Source organism: Myxocyprinus asiaticus, chromosome 40 (assembly GCF_019703515.2).
Source record: "Myxocyprinus asiaticus isolate MX2 ecotype Aquarium Trade chromosome 40, UBuf_Myxa_2, whole genome shotgun sequence".
In the NCBI taxonomy this organism is placed as follows: Eukaryota; Metazoa; Chordata; class Actinopteri; order Cypriniformes; family Catostomidae; genus Myxocyprinus; species Myxocyprinus asiaticus.
In genome coordinates, this window is record NC_059383.1 from 22897540 (window position 1) to 22919587 (window position 22048).

The window sequence follows — 22048 nt, forward strand, 5'->3', positions numbered from 1 at the left end:
CAATTTGAATTTAGAAATGTATTTAAGTTTTTTGTTTTTTAAATATTTAATTTTCAATGCAAAATCACTAAAGCAAGAATATTCACCGATCCCTCAGCCCAGGGGGTTGCCGATGTAATCGGATATTGCAAGATATCTCTCTCTATCTAATGGAGGGAACAAAATTAATTCACACATGATGTATTTTCCCGGATAACGAAATACCTGAACGGTAGAGAATGCACAGAGAGATGTTGCCCTTCACAACTGTTGTAAAACCATCTTTCAAAAAGTTGAACTAAAAATTCAAATGAAATTGTGTTATTAAAATAAATAAATAAATAAATAAATAAAGTACAAGGTTTGAAATCAAGGTGTCTTGCTTTGTGTAGGCTTAACCCTAACCCTGCTTAATGAAAATTACCCCATAGTTCCACCTAGCGTCCAACCAGCAATCGTTTTTATGTGGAGTTTTTTCTGTGACCAACCGACCAATCAAAACTTGGTGGACCAAGACTCTTCTCATCGACTAACCTTTGGTTGACTATCAGGGGGCAGCCCTACTTTTAAATGAACAAATTTAAATTGAAAACGAATATTCTCTGATTGTGTAATCCGTATGAAACCAACGAGAGGTACAGTCTTTCCCGTTTGAGCTCATTATCGTTTTTGGAAGACACACTGTGAATTTACCTCAGAAGAAGAGCGTGATCTGATACAGCCTAACACAAAAAGTGTCCAACAAAAGTTAATTTTGTGAGCGAAAACTGGAGTCTACAAAATCTATTATGTGTTTCATGGCCTTATTTCAGCAACTTAAATTACTAACCATGCATAATCTTGATTTTCTCAAAAATGCAAACATATACATCTCATGTTTGGAGGCTCTTATGTTACAATACTGCTGAGAAAGTGATGCAGTTTATTTATTCATTTTGTTAATTATTCATGCTTGACATGACTACAATCATGTCAACTATATCTGGGCAAAATCTTGTATTGTTATCTCAAAGCAAGTTATGGCATTTGGAACCAAGGTAGCCTTTATCAAAAGTAAAAAAAAAACTCTCCAAACAAATGATCTGAGGGTTTTACTGAACCTAAGAACTACTTTTGTAAATGCCACAATAAACCAGAAACATAATAACATAGAATAAGTATCAAGTAATAAGAACCAGCACTGTTTCAGTTGTGCACATAGTAAATCAAGACCTGTCAAAGCGATCAATCCAATCCAAGCTGTAAAAACACATCGTCCCTTCCCACCATACCCACCCACATACCTGAGATCAGAGATGATCTTATTATCGGTTTAAGAGGTTAATCAAGTTTGCTGTTTGTTAACTACAAATGAACACATTAGCTGTTATGTTGTATTTAATTTAATGTTGAGCAGGTTAGCTTTTTTTATTAAATATGCTACAAGTTGATAATTGTCATTTTCTTCAATCATCTAATTATTAGAACACCTAAAATATGTTGATTGTAAGTGTTTTCTTCAGCCAGCGGAAGGCATGGTACAAGTGTATGTGTGCACATGATCAAGATGGTACCACCTCTGCCTCATTTTAAGCCAGGAAAAATCCTGGATTGGTTTTCTTTCATTAAAAGCACTTTCACAAGATACTCTGCGAAATTCACATGCAGGATCATGTATCATAATCATCAGGTTTTGCTAATTTTTTCACTCAAACTGTTATACTGATAATATCATTTGTAATTAAAAAACTTAAATTAGAAAAATGCAAAATAGAAACATTTTACGAGTGGAATCAAACTTCGGAAACATACATCCGCTTTGTTTTTTTTCGGCACAGCCATTGACCAAAAAAAAAGCACTCCATGTCAAAAAGGTTGCCGACCCCTGGTCTAAAATCATGCATTCCTCTGGATGTGGGGTAGGGAACACCATTTTATGTCATTGAACAAATACACAAAAGGCTGAAAAATATTGAGAATAGCCCCTTTCACACAAGCAACCTGGTAAATTGCAGTAAAGTTGTTTGATTACTTACACTGATAAATGCACCAAATATGCCGTTCACACACGCAACAGTTCCAGTCTTTTCCGTTTTGCAACCACACACATTAGCAGCAAATTGCCATTAAACTCAGATGTAGATAATTATTTTATCAGTTGACTAATTTTTCAGCTTTTAGACTGGATTACACAATACCACTTCTAGAATCTGAACAGAATCTAAAACGCTAGGTGCACTTACGGACTATGTAAATGGCTACAGACAAAAACAGGTAATCACATGCTAAACTAAGGATTATCCGCTTTTCCCACTATCGGAACAGTGCGAGCCATGGGTATAAACTGGTCAGCCGGGGCCAACAGCCTCGGACCTCAAGCCGCGAGACCAAAATTGCTCTGCATTCCCACCAACGGGCCAAAAACCCAGCAGCGTTGCCCTAAAACCCGCCCTTAATACGATGCCCTGATACAAATGTCACACACCCCGCCCATTTCCCATGCCAAAGCAAACACGCATGTTAACTAGAATATGAAGTTTATATTGTATGTAAACATTAGCTAGCTAACAAGTATTTTAACTAAATTGTTTCACTGAGATGTAGGTGCATGACATCACACAAATATGTCGGCACCCAGAGATGTACAAAAATAGTGATAAACATTCACTTATTAAATTATATAGATCAATGAGTCAAAGTTCCTACAAGATATTAAAGCTCGTTTAACAAAAGTTTGCATAGACAGATGTCCAAAACAAGATAAATTAAACATTCTTTTGATAATAGTCCACATGTAGCACAAATGCTAGCATAGCAGCTTTTTTATCAGTTGGGTTGCTTGAAAACAATCAAAACCCTGTTATGCTAGTGATTGTTTAGGTTTTGGTTGTTAAAACATAATTTTCCAAGCATCTGGCAAAGGATGGCGTGGCGAGTTGAGGGTGGATGCTGTGAAGCCTCCACACACGCTATGTCTCCGTGGCAACGTGCTCAACAAGCTACGTGAAAAGATGCACGGGTTGGCGTTCTCAGACGCGGAGGCAGCTGGGATTCGTCCTCCGCCACCCGGATTGAGGCGAATCACTACGTGACCACGAGGACTTAAAAGCTCATTGGGAATTGGGCATTCCAAATTGGGTGAGGAAAAAAAAAAATAAAAAAATAAAAAATTATTATGCAATGTTCAACTGGGGTTTCAAAAATAAGTCAGACGTAGCTTTGCACAGTAAAAACATTTGAAGGTAAATGCTTTTTATTAAGCTATTATGTATCGTGTATGAAATATAAATATGAAGTGCATATCAATGAAAATTATTGAATTTAATTCTCCCTTGTGTTTAATGAAAAACGAATTAGATTTTTAATGTTTTTAAAATATTTACAATGGCTGTTTGGATGAAATTATGGTTCCTCTGATTAAAAAAAAAAAAAAAAAAAAAAAAAAAAGCCATTTTAGAGCATAAACATAATTATCAAGATATTGAATATCGTCAATAGGCTGAAAAATATTGAGATATAGTTTAAGACATACTGCCCAGCCCTAATTAGAAGACTTTTTTTTGACTCCAGAGTACCCAAATCAACTCTGTCATACATTAGCGTGGCTTGACCTTGTACACGCTCAAACCGTTAATCTTACGACTTTTTCACAGATAGCATCAAAACTTCTCATTCAGGGAAATAGCCAGTGCTAAATTTACCTATATTTTCAAACAGGGCATGTTCACACATGACCTTATAAACTGAAAATTGCAGTTAATTTTCTGCAAAAAGCTGTATGTATGAAAGCAAATAATGGGAGACCATCTAACCTTAAAGTCATAGGTGTAGTTGGTGTAAGGCATCAAGCTGTTCTCGTAGGCACTCTTCAGTTTGAAGCCGTGCGTGATCCTGGTGTTGGAGGTGCCGTTCTTGCCGTTGCAGTTGAAGTTGGTCAAGCTGTCAATGTATCGCAGCTCTTTGAAGTCCTTGTGGGTGCTGTCCACACCACCTGTGCTCAGGTACTCCACCACACCTATGCATGCATAAAAACCATGAATCAAGCAAAAGATATACATATGGTATCTTTAAACATTCTTGTCCACTTATGTACCCGAGTCAGGTAAAGAGTTGAGGTCAGCACACAGGACGAGAGGGATAGCATTGGTTTCTCCTGAAACAGAGGAAAGCTTCAGACTGCGATTGGCCTTGTCCACGATGTTCTTCACCTCCGAGAGGAACATCATGGTCTGCACTAGCTTCACATCCGAGTACTCAGGGTCCCAGTGCATATGAGCATTGGCCACCAAGAGGAGTTGTTTCTCCATGCCATGCAGCGGCTTCCCAGCTGCAGAGAGAAAGACAGAAACATTACTTAGATAAGCTAGCTAACAACAGGACATCTAAAGACCTGAGGGACTCCTCCTAGTGGCAGACCACACATGAAGGATCAGTATGTGGGCCTTAAGGTAGTCTACATAACATCAAAACAAAACACAATGCTACACATATGGGTCATTTTAGTTAGAAACCAGCTGCAAAAGCACAAATATAAAAGTGGGGGGAAAAAGGAGAAAGGAAAGAAACAGACCAGACTGCTCCATCATCTCTTTCCGTAGCTCTAGTAGTACGGCCACTCCGATGTTGTCCTTGGTCATCACCCTGTTCAACATGGCCTCCGAGCCCTCAGAGTTTGCCATTGCAAGCTGATTGAACTCCACTGTATGTTTCTGCACCAGACTGAACCTGCTCAACACACAAACAGTGAGGTCCGAAAGGCTACCTGGAAATCCGGCATGCAGGCACAATTGTGGTGGTTTTGGCCATTCTGAAAGGAGTCCTGCGGGTCTTCTAGTTAGCAAACACAAGCAGTTAGGGAGAAAACACAACTGTACTCACTTCTCTGTTTTGTAGAAGATAGCGCAGCCGTCCACATGTTTGCGGTCAGACTCAGACATAGTCCTGGCTCGGGACTTGGGGCTGAAGAATCCTTCGTAACCATGTTCCTTCAGCTCCACCAGGAAATAGTTGTAGTACTGCTCAGTCTCCACTTCCTGTTAAAAACATTATAAAAGTTTATATTTTTCCCTCATCCCTTAACCGCAACCACCAAGAATGTCAAAACAAACTGGCTTTTTGCCAGAAAATGTAAAACTGTGTATAAATATTAATATTTGCTTTCAACCTACAGGATGTTTAATAGTGTGGAACAATGAAGATTTCAAGAGGCTTCTTGACCTTCAGAAGTTTAATTATATAATACTTAAAGTATTACCACTTATTTAGCACAAAAATATAAAACATCTTTAAAAGCACAGTTGAGTTGAGTTAAACTGGGTGCACAATTGTATGATTTTTTTTCTTTATAATTGTTGCTTGACAGATTGTATGATGACCCTAGTGAGATCTTGGGTGAAAGCCAAAGTAGACTGTATGACTGTCAACAATCTTTTATGTCAGACAGTAAAGGCCCCTGAACACTTCCTAGAGGAACAAATGTTTATGAAATTATTTAGAACAAAATATGGACAAAGCAAAGGTGTTCGAGTTCATTTCAACAGCTCGCCAGGGCAAATTTTCAGGAAAACTTCTTACTGGCTTCTAAACACCTTAATACCATTGGTCCACGTCATCAGTAGGTGTGACCTGGTGCTCCACCTACTTTGATGCTGACAGTTAATTCCTGCTCAGTCAATTAAGATCAGTCAACATGAACATACCAGTGTGCAGTTATTAGGAAGATGGGGCAAATGAACCTACATCTGTATACGACTGTTCGCGTAGAGACATTTTCCAAGAACATGTCATGCCATTTTTTGGTTTAATTAGTCTACAAAAGGAATCAAATCTACTCAAATACTCTTAAAGGATTAGTTCACCCAAAAAAGAAAATTCTCTCATCATTTACTCACCCTCATGATATCCCAGGTGTGTATGATTTTCTTTCTTCAGCATAGCTAATTTGATGAAAAACAGAAAAATATCTCAGCTCAGTAGGACCTTAAAATGCAAAAGGATGGTGATCAGACCCTTGAAACTCCATAAAGAACAGACTGTCCGCATAAACTTCATCCATACGACTCCAGTGGTTAATGTCTTCTAAAGACACGATTGCTTTTGGTGTGAAATAGATCAATATTTAAGTACTTTTTAACTCAATCATCACTTCTAGTCAGCAGCGGTATGTGCGCTTGACGTAATTGAGTTGGCATGTGAGACACGTGAGAACTGACACGGAAGAGCATTGCTGTTTACAAGTGAGGAGGAACGCTGTACAAAAGCTTCATTTGTTTTGGTTTAGATCTGTATTTGTATCTGTTTGTTTACTCAATGGTGCGTTTGTGTGCTTATCCTGGATTTCTCAACCAAGAGAAGAATGTGAATACGTCACACAAGAGACCACGTGAACTCTTGTGAAGCTTACCGGAAGCGATGAGTGAGTTAAAAAGTACTTAAATATCGATTTGTTTTGGCACCAAAAGTGATCATATCGATTTAGAAGACATTAATTTAACCGCTGGAGACATATGGATGACATTTAAGCAGACTTTGTGATTCTTGGAGCTTCAAAAGGTCTGATCACCATCCACTTGCATTTTAAGGACCAACTGAGCTGAGCAGGGATCCAGACTAAAAAAAAAATAAAAAAAAAATAAAAAAAATTAAAAAAAATTAAAAAAAATAAATAAATAAAAAATGACTAAGGAGCCATTGGCTCCTAAACTGAAACATTTAGGAGCCAAATGGCTGTTTTAGTTGCCAAATCACAGAATTGCTTGATTTATATTGTTGTTCAAAAACAAGATAGAAAGCAAAAGAAAAGACATCTGGTAGCTCATTAAGCAGGTGTTTAATATACTGTTGAGTGCATACATTTATACAAATATAAGACAAAATATAATTTTTTGTTATTTAGTACTGCCCTTCAGAATCAACATATATATATATATATATATATATATATATAAAAATGTATGTTAGCATGACCCAGACACAAAGACTACAAATCGAATGAAATCCCAGATGAAGTTTGTGCCACTCTAATCCCAATCAATAATAACCAGGGGAAAAAAAAGATTTGGTACATAACGTGGGACTTTTAATTATAAACAAGCCCAAAATACACATGGGAGTACTATTTTAAAATGTCTGCGCTCCCAGTTGTGAACTCACTGATGGCTGATTCGCTGAGAAAGTGACTTGAATTCAAACTGCTAACCTGAGCTCCTGAGTTCAAATGAGCTCTTTGTCAGGTGATTCATTATAAAGACCCAGTTCAAGAAAGTCATTTGTTCACGAATTGGACATCATGGCTCGCGGTGTTTGTTGCATGCAGCCAGCAAGCTCATATCATCAACAGAAAGGGTGAAAAGCGGAACGAGACACACTGGTGCTCTAAAGATGTATTCTATAACTCCGATGATATCTGACGAAACCGCATATGAAAAGCACACATTCTGACGGTTGCCAATGGTGACTAAATTTCAAATTATTGTTGCAATCATTTATTTTTGGTCACATTTGCAACCATTTTAGTCGCAGTCTGGAGCCCTGCTGAGATCTTTTTCTATTTTTCTTCACATGTGTTCTGCTGAAGAAAGTCATACACCTGGGATATCATGAGGGTGAGTAAATGAGAATTTTCATTTTTGGGTGAACTATCCCTTTAAATGCTCATTTACTCATGTGAAATCTGCAGCCGAAAGCAATTCACACATCTGTTCAAAGCGTTGCCTCTCTTATTCTTTTGTCTGTATTCCACCCATAAACACTCTTTTATACACCCATCTTTGCAGTAGCATCAGTTTCAAATTACAAGAGTACATATGGCCACGTATAACGTGTGCCATGAATGCACAAGGTAAACATTACAAATCACACATTATCTACTGCATATATATTACTTTAAATCATAGTTAAAACTGCTTTAACTGATCTCGTGTAAATTCTACTCATAGAATGAGGCATGAAGTCATTGATAACACATTTAATGTCACATCAGTTGATGTTTTACTAGTAGTATTGAGCATCCTTATTTAAGTTTTATTAGGGCACAAGCACTGAAAGTGGAGACCCTATTGTTCTTCTAAGGATTATTATACCAATATACCAAATTTTGTACACACAATTCTCATCAAGCCGGACAAATTTTGTGCCGACAGTCATAAGCTCTGCCCAACAGGAAGTTGGCTATTTTGGATTGTCTGAAAAATGCATGCTCTGGAATTCAAAATACTCCTAGGGATTTCATGTTACAGGTACCAAATGTGGGCGACATAATGCCAAGACACTGATGATGCTAAATTGCGAACGGATTTGATATCAAACGATGTTGCCATAGCAATGTGATAAAGTAACGTAAAAAAAAAAAAAAAAAGGGAAACAGGAAGTCTCAAATCTTCTGCGTGCATGGTGTGATTTACATCAAAATTGAGCCAAATGTTTGTCATTGCGGGCTGATCACATTGGTCGTAGCACCACCAACTGGCAGAAGAAAGTGTGGCACTTTTAACAGACTTTGAAATATCCCTCTTATGTTTACCTGAATTGCTTCAACATTTTTTAGAATAATGTCAAGACGGGATTCTTGATATCTTACATACTGTTGCCCTGGCAATGCATTAATGCTTAGGCACTATTATGCCAAGACATTCTTTAGAATGATGTCAAGACACTGCTGATGTAAAATTGTAAAGGGATATTTGATATCTTAAATACTGTTGCCATTGCAAGTGATAGCAGTTTTTAAAGTGAAATAAAAGCTACAGAAGTCCAAGTTTAATGTAATGAAAATGTACTGCATAAACGTTTTTATATAAATATCAACTGAAATGTAAAAATACTAGAAAAATCAAAGTTCTGTTACAAATTTTAGATGGAGTGGCAAAGTGCTCAGGTGCAGTACTAGAAATGTCCAATAGAGGACAGCCAAGTTCCAAGATGTCCACACTGTAGCCTGTAGCGCATTGACATACTGGATTAGATCCAATATGTACTGGATGTTGCAACACGCATGCGCCGGAGTGGATTTTGGTGACGTCTTGATTGTTTGAAGACGCATGCACTTACTCAACGGCACCAATTAACTGTTTTTGTATGTGTTTTTAACACTCATGTTGCCTTTGGTAAAATTTTCGTTGTGCTGATTTGTGCGCAGAAATTAACATTTGTGCTGGTTCGGTGTTTGAGATATTAGACAATTTTTTTTTTGGCTGTGTGACGTCACTTTCCACCCCATGTGGTCCAAATAGCTCCAAACCAGTGCCGTTCGTTTGTGCTCGATTTGTACCATTAATAGAAACACTGTATCTATTTCCCTGAATTCCTTAGAAATAAGAATTTGAACGCAGTTGCAATGACGTCACTCTCCACCCCATGTCATCCAAATCGCACCAAACCGGTGTTGTTTGTTTGTGCCATTAAAATGAATCTTGTATCCATTTCCCTTCATTAGAAATAACAGCTTGTATTTGGGAGCAGTGACGTCACTCTCCACCCCATGTAGTCTAAATCGCTCCGGACCGGTGTTGTTAAAAGAAACAAACTATTTATCTTCCTCAGAAATAACATGAAATTATTAAACTATTATAAAAAAATCAGTTTTAATTCTGCTAGAAGCTGGCGCGACTTGTGTTTGTGTATTTGCAATGTCCTATATGTTAGCTAATATTCAAAATATTTTTGAAATTTCAGCGCAAATGTTTGAAAACATGTTAGGTGCCCTTCACATGCTGGAATGCGTTGTTGCACTAAAATTACACACAGCGCCACAAAAGCAAAACGTGTGTATCGACTCGAGACGTTTAACAATTTAGGTTCTTTTTAACTTGACATGGCATCTAAAAACATGAACAAGCCATCAAAGATGTCTAGTGCACATTTACATTTAAATAAATTATAAAACAGCATGGACAGACACAATGCGGTCAGTGTGAACGGCCCATCAGTGTAAGACTAGAACTCTTTAGAAAACTCTTTATTTTTACTGCACATTTTAGATTTTAAGAGTATAACATCATCAAAATTAAGTAGTAACACAAAAGTATGGAAATTATGCAGTGATCAAAATAAATTAAATCAGAAACATCTATTTGTACTTCTTCAGGGTACCCTTTTGTCTATTCCAGCTCTGCACACAGTTAATTCTCTCAACTTCAGGTGCATCCTGGGATGCTTTTAAACAGTATTGAATGATTTCATATGCTGGACACTTGGCTACTTTAAATAAAATAAATAATTAAAAGGTTTGTACAGACATCTGTAATTAGACAATTTATTACAGAAATTATCCCAAGAGTTTGACCATAAACCTTTAGATCAAAAGGTTTTAAGATTATGAGAAACAAATTTGGACTGGTTGTGTAGGCTATATTTATAACTTCTTGATATTCATTTTATTTACTATCTTTTACTATTTTTTATTTGATTTGTATTGTATATATTGTTATATTGTTTCTTTTAATGGCACAAATCATCACAAATCGAGCACAAACAAACGACACCAGTTTGGAGCGATTTGGACCACATGGGGTGGAAAGTGACGTCACAGCCAAAAAAAAATATTTTTTTCACAGCCAAACACCGAACCAGCACAAAAGTTAATTTTTGCGGCACAACACATGGTGTAAATTTGGTAATGATTTTATTATATGGGGTGACAACTTCACGGAGGTTACAAACATCCAGTACATTGTGGATTTAATCCAGTATGTCATCGTGCAACAGGCTGCAGCGAGGACAGACCCAATAGGCTCGTCTGAGATGAGCAAGTTCTGCGCAGAACCGATCACCGGCAGATGCATGCCGGTTAGAAATCTGTCTGACTTGCTGTGATAACATGACCACGCATGTCCAAAAATGTCCCGCGAGAGCGAGGTGGCCGCAGTTGTAGCAGGAAGGCAGTGCAGTTACTTTTTCCTCGAGTTGCGTGAACTGCAAGCACAATGGGAAATGACTGGCTGATGACACAGCTTAATGCTCATTGGCTTAAACAACCGTGTTGTTTCATTATCTTCTAAAATGTTAAATTTTTTATCTATAATATCATGTTTTTGTGTGTATAAATTATGTGAATATCCCCAACACTATGACAGTGCAATCTCTGTATGGGATATGTAAAAGGTATCATATTTCTGTGCCGCCTGCCTGCTACAACTGCCTCGCGGGAGTATTTGACATAAGTGGTCATGATATCACAGCAAGTCGGACAATTTCTAGCCGGCATGCACCTGTCGGTGATTGGTTCTGCACAAAACTTGCCCATCTCAAACAAGCATAATGAAATGCATGCTGTTTCTTCTTCAATCATTGGATTCATAAGCAGAGAATGTGAAACCTAAGTAGCCTACTGTCGCTCACATGTTGCATGTTTTAAAAATGCACTCTTTAATTTAAAATATGCTTTCACTAATGTTCTAATTGCAAAATAGACTGCAGAAGATGAAAGTTGAGTTTTTAAATTTAATTTGATACCAAGTATGTGTACATTGATAATTTTTTATATAAAGCATTTGTTTTTAGCCACACTCAAATGGCCCACCTATTGGCCAGTGACAGTTAACAAGTTTAAAATGGGCGTGTAAGACGGCCTCTGTAGCACCCCCATTTTCACCTACAATCACCAAAATTGGTATATATATTGCTCTCATCAAGCCGAACAACTTTCATACTTAGTCATTAGCTCACCCAACAGGAGGTCAGATATTTTGGATTTTCTGAAAATCGCAGGTTCTGAACTTTTAAATACTCCTCCTAGGGGATTCATGTGACTGGCACCAAATTTGTGCACCACCTTGCAGCAGGAAGTGTGGCTCTTACAGACTTTAAATAGTCCTCTTATATTTACCCAAACTGCTTCAAAATGGTTTTGAATAATGTCAAATGCATGTGTCCACCTTGTATTGTTTTCCAAAAGCCACTGTGTGGAAATTAACCCATGGTGCTTGGGCCCAGTCATCAGTGCTTGCAGCTATATTTTATTATTGTACCTCTAAACGCCTCCCCCAGCGGTGTGGCCGGTGTCTGAATGTATGCAAACAGTATGCAGTTGCTCAGCGGTTTCAAACGTATATTTGGCTCCGAGCGAAGAAGCACTTCATGAGTGTGCTGGGGCCTTGAGACACATCTTAGCTGGCCACAATTGAGTGTACACCGAGCATTTTAAACCAACAGGCTGTGTCTGTTCAGACAACCTAGCATAAAATTAAAATGGTAATGCAAAAAACCAAGCAAACCTTTGCACTAATATTTTGTTTGTTTGTGATTTAACTCCATGCCAGCTTCCACGATAATTTTCATAAAAACCAAGGTATAGTGATGGAAAAAAATAAGGTTAAGTCCGTGTTTGTTTTTTTTTATTGTTGTGAAAAACAAATCTAAAACTGATTCAGGCCTTTTAAAAAAAATAAAATAATAAAAAAAGAAAGAATAAAAAAAAAATTTGGTGAACAGTGTCAGCTAACTAAAACATTTCCAAAATGAAATAAAAAGCACAATTCAATAAAATATGCTTCAGAGACCGTGTACACTGGCATGAGGCACATACTGGTTAAGCGCTAATGCTTTGCATTGAAAAGAAAAGAAAGTCAAAGTGCCTGGATTGAGTTGTGGCTCGTTAAAATGATAGACTGCCCGTTGGTTAGTACCAACATTTTAACTGGACGTCTTTCCCTTTGTCACATACATGTCAATTACTGCGCACCTATCGTCTCTTCATTAGGCAGGCATTATTGAAGTGGACACTGTGACCCAAAATTCGAAAAAGATTTAATTGGCTGTTTGTGAGCATGCCAACCCAGACGATCCCAAAACTGAGGATTTTCCTGACGAGGACAAATTTAATGATGACCAAAATCTGTTTTAGAAGGCAACAACGCACCCAGCTTTCTGCAAGAGCGGCTGACAGACCTGTAAGCTGATGATGTCTGCGCTGCAGTTGAGGATCTCCAGCATGATGGATTTCTTCCTGTATTCCCAGTTGAGGGCCCAAGAGGGACAGTAGCCATAGAGCTGACGTGTGGCATACTTGTCACATAGCACGTTGTAGCACATTACAGAGAACAGTGCTAAGGGGCAAAGGGAGACGTATCAGTAAGGCTCTCTCTTAAAAATATCATACAACATGTCACCTAAATGGTATATCAAAGATGATCTCAATATTTGTCTAAAGGCTGTGATTTGAGGATATTAAGAAAAAAAAATTCTACAGCAAGGCTCAACAATAAAGGATGGCCCAGTGCTGCGTTGTCATGATAAAGTTCATTAATCATGAACAGTACATGTATCGTTATGGCTCAATGTAAACATTTGGTTTTCTGTTTTGCACATTGCTGTATTGCTAGAATTCTGTTGATTTTAATGTCACCAATGTGAATTACTTTTACTGACTAATGCAGAAGAGTTTTTTTCAAAACGCAAAAATGATTTGAGATAGTGTTGGAAAAATAATTTGAATTATAAATAAATTGCCATTTGCTATCATTTTCCAACAAACATCTGTTTACGTATTTATAGCTATATAACTGCCAGCCATTACTACCTAATAAAAGTATTGTAAATTGTAGCTTTATTAATAAAAAACATTTAATGAATTATATAAACATTTTTGTGGTGGGGCTACCACAGAATCCTTACTGATGAGCCCTGTAAAATGCCTCACAAATGCAGTGGAAAAGAAAAGTGAAAGAGTGACTGGTGTATTGTTTGTGTAACAATCTGAATGTCTCACCTGCTGACCGTGTCCTGTCTGGCTCCTGCAGTGGTATCCATGAGCGAGGTGGTGGCTGTTCTACAGATACTATGGAGACAGGCAAGCAATGACTCAAAAGACTGCTGCATTGCCAAGCAAGCACATAGTATCTCCACAGAAATTCAGAGCAAAAAAAAAAAAAAAAAAAAAAAAATTGTTCAGACACAATACCATGACTCATCTGATTGCATAAAATGAATCGGTTCTAAAGAGCATGCATGAGAACAGAAGCCATTCAGGGCAGCTAATCGAGGCTCGACTCACCACGTTTGGTGCCTGCAAGATTGTCCAGCAGGTAGTTGAGTAGCCGACGTGTCCCATCAGGCTCTTGGTAGAGGTTCAAGATTTCTTGTGCAAGAGGGTTTCCTATAGAACACAGCCAAACATAAGGACTGAAATGTCACAGAAACATGCATCATCAGAACATAGTGTCATATCGTAGGGGATGACACAATCACTCTTTTGTGAATTAGACCATTCATCCAAGCAGAACGCTCTGGGAAGTACTCAATTTTAGCCATAAAGGAATATTCTGGGTTCAATAAAAGTTAAGCTCAGTTGACAGCATGAGGCATAATGTTAATTTTGACTTGCCCCTCATTTTCTAAAAAAAAATGAGACACTTAAAATGGAAGGGGGGCCAATTTTTTAATGTTAAAATACGTTTTTTTATTTTTTTTTTTTAAGTTTAGCCACAAGACAAACAATATGCATGAAAACATGATTTTAAAGTGATAAAATCACTTTCTAACCTTTTGTGTGTAAAGTTATCCACGATACCCCAAGTCCCATGACGCTTTGAGGGCAATGTGGGCGGAACTTCTGGTTAAGCGTAAACAATCGTTATGTTATGTACTACCGCAGCATTAAAAATTACATTAACTTGAGAACAAATGACAATTACAGTGAGATGTTATTCTTCCCCACCTATCTGTTATTGATAATGGGTGGGAGGATGATGGCCATATCGCAAATAGAAGCATTTTAGCTACTTAGTTGAGTCTTGATCCATCTATGAAGCTGAGCAGACTAACCTAAAAAAAACTCTGTAGCCAATTAGCACCTTCATAACTGTAAAGTCTGACATGTTTTGAGAACTGTAGATAATTGTTTAGTTGAAAGCAGATATTGAGCCTAGTCATGAAACTGAAGAGTCTGTTGTACCGAGCTTGTGTACTTACTGAAGAGACAGGGGAGGTCCAGAGAGAAGGATGCTCATGTATTACAGGGCTCAGAGATGATGCGGTCATGCTGCTATTATTGTTCATATAAAATATAATTATTTTGCGGGAGATGACAATCTAGCTTCATAACTGTTATATTACTTAAACTCTGTATTTTAATGCAAGCCTAGACCTACATTAAATGTTTTGGTGTTGACAGAATGACTGATCCTGTTGAATTTGTTCTTGTGTAGAAAATCGGGCTGCATTAGCGGCCACACAATAAACTGTATCGTACAAAAAGATCCACATGCAATACAAAAACATTTATTTGGAAATACATTACATACTAAAATTTAATGTTCTCTGTAAAGCAACTATAAAACAATGTTCAATGAAAAGCACTGTACAAATAAATGTAACTGATATGTAATGTCCACACTATTTTCCAAATCACTTTTTTCCTTTTTTAAAGGGATAGTTCATCCAAAAATGAAAATTCTCTCATCATTTACTCTCCCTCATGCCATCCCAGATGATTACATCTTTCTTTTTGTCCTGCAGAACACAAATTAAGATTTTTTTAGAAGAACATTTCATCTATGTAGGTCCATACAATGCAAGTAAATGGGGACCAAAACTTTGAACCCCTTAAAATAAAAGGCAGCATAAAAGTAATCCATACAACTCCAGTGTTTAAATACATATTTTCAGAAGTGATATGATAGAAATGGGTGAGAAACAGATCAATATTTAAGTCCTTTTCTGCAAAGAAATTCGGGCTTCTTCATAATTAAGTCACGTATTGTGTACCACTTTTTTTTCCCATGTGGTAATTGATTGGGATTGTAGTAGCACAATAAACTGCATCTTGGATTTCATTCAATTTGCACTCTTGTAGTCTCTGTGTCCAGGGCCATCCGGCAACAGCAAAAAAAAAAAAAAAAAGACTAAGGCAAAATATATATATATATATATATATATATATATATATATATAAAAAAATATATCAAGCTTTTCACACTTAGGACAATTGAGGGACTTGTACACAACTATTACACAAGGTGCAAACATTCATTGATGCTCAAGACAACACACTATATGCATACTATCCTTTATGTAAATATCTGTAATGTAGATTCTGAAGAGTAGTACTAAAAATAAAAATCTTTTATCTCTTATATTTGTATAAATTATGAAAGGGTGTGAACATCTGAGACAAAAGGGAATGCAAACTTATCTTCTCAACTATATATACTGTTTAATAAACTTTCGATGAATGGGTAATCAGCTGACTTAATTTTCTTTGGCTTTCTCTCTAGTTTCTGAACAGCAATCTAAATTGAGTAAATCAGTGATTTGGCTACTAAAAACAGCCATTTGACTCCTTAATATTTAGTAGCCAATGGCTACAAAGTAATTTTTTTTTTAGTGTGGAGCCCTGTTCTAGAGTTGTTGCTGTGTTTGTTTCCTTAACTTACTATCGCAACGCAGTAGTCGGGTTTCCCTCTTAAATAAAACTCCGGGATTCCCCCAATGTACGAGCGCATATATACGGACGTTAGGGACAGTCGATATTTTAAAGTGTATGTAATTTTCCAAATGTACTCCCAGAAATGTTGCATTTTTTCTGATGTGCTGTCATGTTGTTAGGCTCCATCCCATAACATGTTATCCCGGTCAGTTCCACGCACTCTTCAAACACCCATCAGAACGGCGCTTGTGTTTACATGAGCACATTAAGCCGCATTCTCCGAGAAACCTAGGTGTTAAACAGCTCTCTCTTAATCCCTTTATGGTGTAAGGAAATCAGCGTTCTTGTTTACAGGACTTTTCAGAATGCCACTTTCTGCTAAAACCCTGGAATAAACTGTTTTCTTAAGTGCATGTAACCATGGTCACTGTAACCTCGATTTCTGCTTTTTTAAAGAAAAGGTGGGGTGAGTTGAAATTATTTTTTGTGGTAATCAACATTATGCCACCAATGCTGTCGATTGAGCTTAATTTGTATTGAACCCAGAATATTCATTTAAGATGAAGTTTTATAGGTAACAAAAAGGAAGCTGTACCTTTCAAACCCAATGTTTGTAACTGAAAGAGTTTTCCAAGCTCAAAAGGCAGAACTCGTAACTGGTTGTTATTTAAAAGCAGTTCCCTGTAAAACAAAGAGACAAAAATTGCATGCCATAAAAAGAGAGAGAGGATCATTCATCGACATGCACAAACGGTGTGAGCAAAAAGGGTGTTTTCTAAATTGACCAAGCATTACAGGAAGAGCAAAATGGGGCAAAAAAGCCAATGTAAACAAGCTCATTTGGTTAAACCTTCATACTACACAACACATAATATGCAGCCTGGTGCATTTCGAGTGTTGGATGAAATCCCGATCACTTTCATAGCTACCTACAATAGCATTTCATCTCCTCTCAGAACATGTTTTATAACCATCCAGAGCAGCAATCACACTAGTAGAAGTGGTAACATATTTCAATCCGTGACAGATGAAACTGATTCAGAGCAAACCACTATTAGCCCTTTTCCACCAAAACGGCAATGGCTCTCGTGCTGAGCCTGTGCTCCGCTGAACATGAATGAACCGAACATGACGTAACAGGCTACGTGATAGTTTCATGTGGCTACCTCACCTGCCCACAAACATGGCATGTCACAACAGTGTTTGTGTACAGCTTTTACTCTTGTTTTTGAGGACACATTTAGACATACGAAGTAATGCAAACCAACGTTATTACATTGCTCAACAAGATTGTCAGAGACGACGTTTATGCTAAAGACGACAGTAAATGTAATTACATTATTTTGTATGAACTATGGCTTATATTGCCAAGTTCTGTAAACTGTAACAGTGGAATTGTTATAAACATTGGTGTAGCAGATGGTTATATTTGGATTTTTGCCATAGCATATAATATTGTGTTTACGTCTTAATTGAGAATCCCACCGGTTTACTTAACAGATAGCTTCCGAACTTAGTGAGTAGCTGGTCAAAAATCCCTTTTACAGAACAAAACAAAAAGACAGTGTAAGAAAAGCTAACAAAATTGGAAAATATAATAACTTACTGAGATCAGCTGCAGTGGACACCAGCGATTTGTTTATCTTGTGCATGACTGCTATCGTTGGATAGCAGGCTGGCCGATGTCCGAGTCCAACAATCCATTGCTGCTCCATCGACTGCCACTTTTGTTTAGGACCTTCTTACAATCCCTACACTCCTTTAAGTGTTTTTCGATTTGGTCAATTGACCGATTAAAGCCGACGTGCATTGTTTCGTGCTGTATATTCTCGTAGCCTACCCCCCCCCCCGTGATCTCTCTTGTTCATCTCGGATCTCTGTAAAGACCACATCGCAAGTAGAATGCTGATTTCATCCACATTACCTGAACGCTTTTGATGTCTGATAATTTAGGGGTTTTTTTTAAATGCAGAAGTACTCTTTGCTGCAGACGGTAGCTACTGTTGTACTGCCCTACGCCCCCTAACATAATCGGTTCCTGCATGAAGACCAGCAAGCTTTTGGGGCAGTGTTGAACCAGGTTTTCGGCCCCCGAACGGCCTTTTCTGTAGTGGAAACGTGCAGAACACTTCGAGAATTTGCACCGGCCCAGGAACCCGTTCCCGAACCATGTCGGTGGAAAAGGTCTTTGTGTCACCTAAATATGAGGCTGGCCCCTGAAGGCAAACTAACAACAATTAGCAATGCTCAGATGGGTTAAAAGTCCCTGCAAGCTACCACAACAGCCTTACCCATCTACCGAACCACAATCATCACCGCAGTTTCATTGTCTGAAGAGAGCATTAACTGCTCACCTGAGAGATAACATGTTGCCTAGTTCGGCAGGCAGGCTCCTGATCTTATTGGACGAGAGGTCCAGGTACACCAAGTTGTGTAGTTTGGCAATGTCGGGCGGGATACGCGAGAGAGAGTTATCACTGATATGAAGAGCAGTGAGGTGGGTGAGGGACCATAATGCTGAACTCAAACTCCGGACTTTACCTGTAAAAACAGAAAAAAATTACATTAATGGAGTATGTATTATATATTTTAGAATATAGATCATTTATAGATCTACTTTAGTTTATATTGATCAAATTTATATATCTAAGGCTTCTAGTTTAGGTCTTTATTAACTTAAACATAAAATGCCATTCACAACCCATTTTACTTCAAAAATTTGAAATACGTCATCTTTTTATATTCATGTTCATGAAATATACATTGTAAACTGCGGAGGACTAGTAGCCTCCTGAAACACCACCACATCCACTTTTTAGTGGGATTTTTGACTGGGACAATGGAGACACCAAAAAATTTAAATTCTCAAATACTGACCCTCATGCCATCCCAAAAACCCCTGGAACATTCCCAGCTCTATAGGTCATCACAATGAAAGTCTTGATATCAGCAGTCTCCTTGGTGATTATAATTTCAAGCACAATTACACTTCCTAGCACAATCTAGAGCTCTCCGCAAGCGCTAGGACTAGGAAGTGTAATTGAGCTTAATAATAATTGTGCCTAGAGACTGCAATGGCAAGATGTACAGTGAAAACGGAGTTATCTTTTGGTCTGTTCTCACAAAAGTCGATTGGATCGCTTCAGAAGACACGGATTAAACCACTGGAGTCAAATGGATTACTTTTATGCTGCCTTTATGTGCTTTCTGGAGCATCAAAGTTTTGGTCACCATTCACTTGAATTATATGGACCTACAGAGCTGAAAAATTATTCTAAAAATCGTAATGAGTGTTAAGCAGAAGAAAGAAACAGACACATCTGGGATGACATAAGGGTGAGTAAATGAGAATTTTAATTTTTGGGTGAACTCTCCCTTTAAGGCAAGTTCACCCCAGGAGCATCTTGACATATGACATTTTTATAAATTGCCATTATAGCCATAACATGTTTTTGCTTGTTACATTAACAGGCATTAAACTACAGTGCTAAACACTGGCAAGATTTGCTGCATTACCAACAACAGTAACCTAAAACAATCCCTAACCAGACATTTGCTATTGGTTACTATTAATTTCCAGCAGCAGCTGAAAAGGCTCTGTCGTTTCAAAGGTGAAGCAAGTTGACTGAGGACAACCATTTTCTTTTGGAATAACATGCACAGATTAATTGTGGAATAAAATGACTTCACAATTAGACCAGGAGTGTCTAAAAAATAAATAGGGTCAACTTTGAATTCAAAGAAATGTTCTTTGAGGACCCCAACATTACCAACAATCTCCAGCTCTGCCCAATACGACTTCTTCCCATTGGCCGCCTCCTCACTGGACATTATTGTGTACATCCGCCTTGGATCAGGCGGATCATATTTTTCCTTGGGCATCCCTGTAATACTGAAATTCATAAATGATCACTTTCACTACTATGCACAATTATTAAAAATGAATACCATATTATATATATGCAATTTCTATAAAGCTGCTTATTGTCTTTAAAGTTATGAGTGAAGTAAAAGTACTGAATGAGTGGAATTGTGTGGAAAACGATGAGGCCTAATAACAAGACAACGGAAGCACGCACATGCGCATGGGAGCAGGAATGGAGATCAGCGCAGAGTGAGCGAGAACACAAAAGCAGTTCCACGATCAATAGCTGAGGGGATATTTCCATTACGCCTATGACAAATGGCTGCTCAACACCACCACGATTCCCAGATTTACATTTAAAACAGTCCGCGCACAAAAGGCGGTAACTTAAACGAACTGAGTAAGATTTTGAAAATGTCGATGAAACAAGTTACCACTCGATAACAGTGTACGGCATAAGATGACAACTTTGAGCGAAGTTTTATAAGAAATGGACTAGTGCTAATATTTCACTGTGATTTGGCACTATGCGTGCATTTCTTTTTGCGTGCTTCTGACAAACGTTTAGACAACGCACGACTCTACTGAGCCAAACTTGATTACGTTTAATTCCAGTTCTTTGAAGACTACAATTTAGCCAGCCATGCCAAATAAGAAAAGTCAGCTCGTTAAAACTGGTATGGGTTGAAGCGCTAGCCAATTCGCATGATACTCGTATTACAATTCCAAGAAACAAGAGGTGCAGCTGAAATCCTTGCAGCCATCAGCTAAAACTTAACACCGTGCCACAGTGTTTCCATTACATAACCGCACCGTTAATCGCAAACTAAGACCAACAGGCCAAACGCGGGTAATTGTTGCTCTTTCATCATCGCAATGCAAGCTAAACAAAACAACCACCTCGTGTTTATTTCCCAGAGCCACGTTACAGCGCGTGGACTGTTAGACGCCTTAAGGAGCAAACTACGCGCAAGCAATTAGGAAATGAATTAGCTTTAGTTCGTAATGCGTTTGCCACAGATCTGCTGTCTAACTACTCGGGTGAATTAATTTGATTAGACCCCCTACAAAGTGAGTTCTGTTTACATGAGAAAATCGCTATAAATGTACAATTTTTCACTTTGCAGTTTCATTCAAGTGACACTAATCGCCGGGAACCCCCAAAAAGCAAGGTACGTGAGTGTTAATGGTGATAATAAATAAACCGGAGACTTTTATTATTAGCTTAATTAGCTTCCCCAGGCACAGCAGGCTGCTACTTACATAATAACAAAACACATAGACCTCAACATTCAAGAGTGCTTGATTGATGCTTTCCATAATGTAGCAGTTTTCAGCGCACGCAAAACTAGAGATAATAACATTTAATATTGTCTATCTTAACTATAAATCGATCTTTGACCAAATTAGCTCATAAGCTAACTAGCTAACACGCGATTATGCATGTACTAAACTAACACCAACGGCGACGCAAAGCTTTCATAAGGAAAATTAATTAACTCGTTTATATACATTTAAACAGAGTGTGAAATGTTCCGAACACGTTTTCGTTTTACCTGTAAGCTCATACCAGTCCACAAAGGCGAGTGCGCGTTTCCTTTGTTTCTGATCCGCTGCTCTTTCTCACTGAAGGCAAACAAGCATCATGGCGGCCGTGAGAGTTGCAGGGCACGAAAAGAAGCGCGCTCTTCATTGGTTGCTCCTGAAACGAGCCCTCTGATTGGTCAGCTCGACGCCTCCACACTGTTTACGCCAGCGAGGCAGGCCGAAAACGGGAGTCATAAAAATGTAAATTTTGCGATGTTTTACGAGTTAAGTACAACAAATATGCCATTAGTTATAAACACGCTATTAATCTCACC

General features: G+C 38.0%; 1 protein-coding gene across 1 annotated transcript in view; it reads right to left on the reverse strand.

The window, feature by feature from the left end:
- Window positions 1-21845, reverse strand: part of LOC127431110 (CCR4-NOT transcription complex subunit 6) — a 32843-nt gene extending 10998 nt beyond the window's left edge. Inside the window, exons 1-11 of the mRNA XM_051681373.1 lie at window positions 21743-21845; window positions 20092-20213; window positions 18676-18862; window positions 16917-17002; window positions 13949-14050; window positions 13664-13732; window positions 12844-13001; window positions 4837-4991; window positions 4529-4683; window positions 4052-4285; window positions 3771-3973 (exon numbers count right to left, since the gene is read on the reverse strand). Coding sequence (XP_051537333.1) covers window positions 3771-3973; window positions 4052-4285; window positions 4529-4683; window positions 4837-4991; window positions 12844-13001; window positions 13664-13732; window positions 13949-14050; window positions 16917-17002; window positions 18676-18862; window positions 20092-20203 — 1461 coding nt within the window. The 5' untranslated portion in view covers window positions 20204-20213; window positions 21743-21845. The remainder of the gene's footprint in view (window positions 1-3770; window positions 3974-4051; window positions 4286-4528; window positions 4684-4836; window positions 4992-12843; window positions 13002-13663; window positions 13733-13948; window positions 14051-16916; window positions 17003-18675; window positions 18863-20091; window positions 20214-21742) is intronic.
- Window positions 21846-22048: the final 203 nt, after the last annotated feature.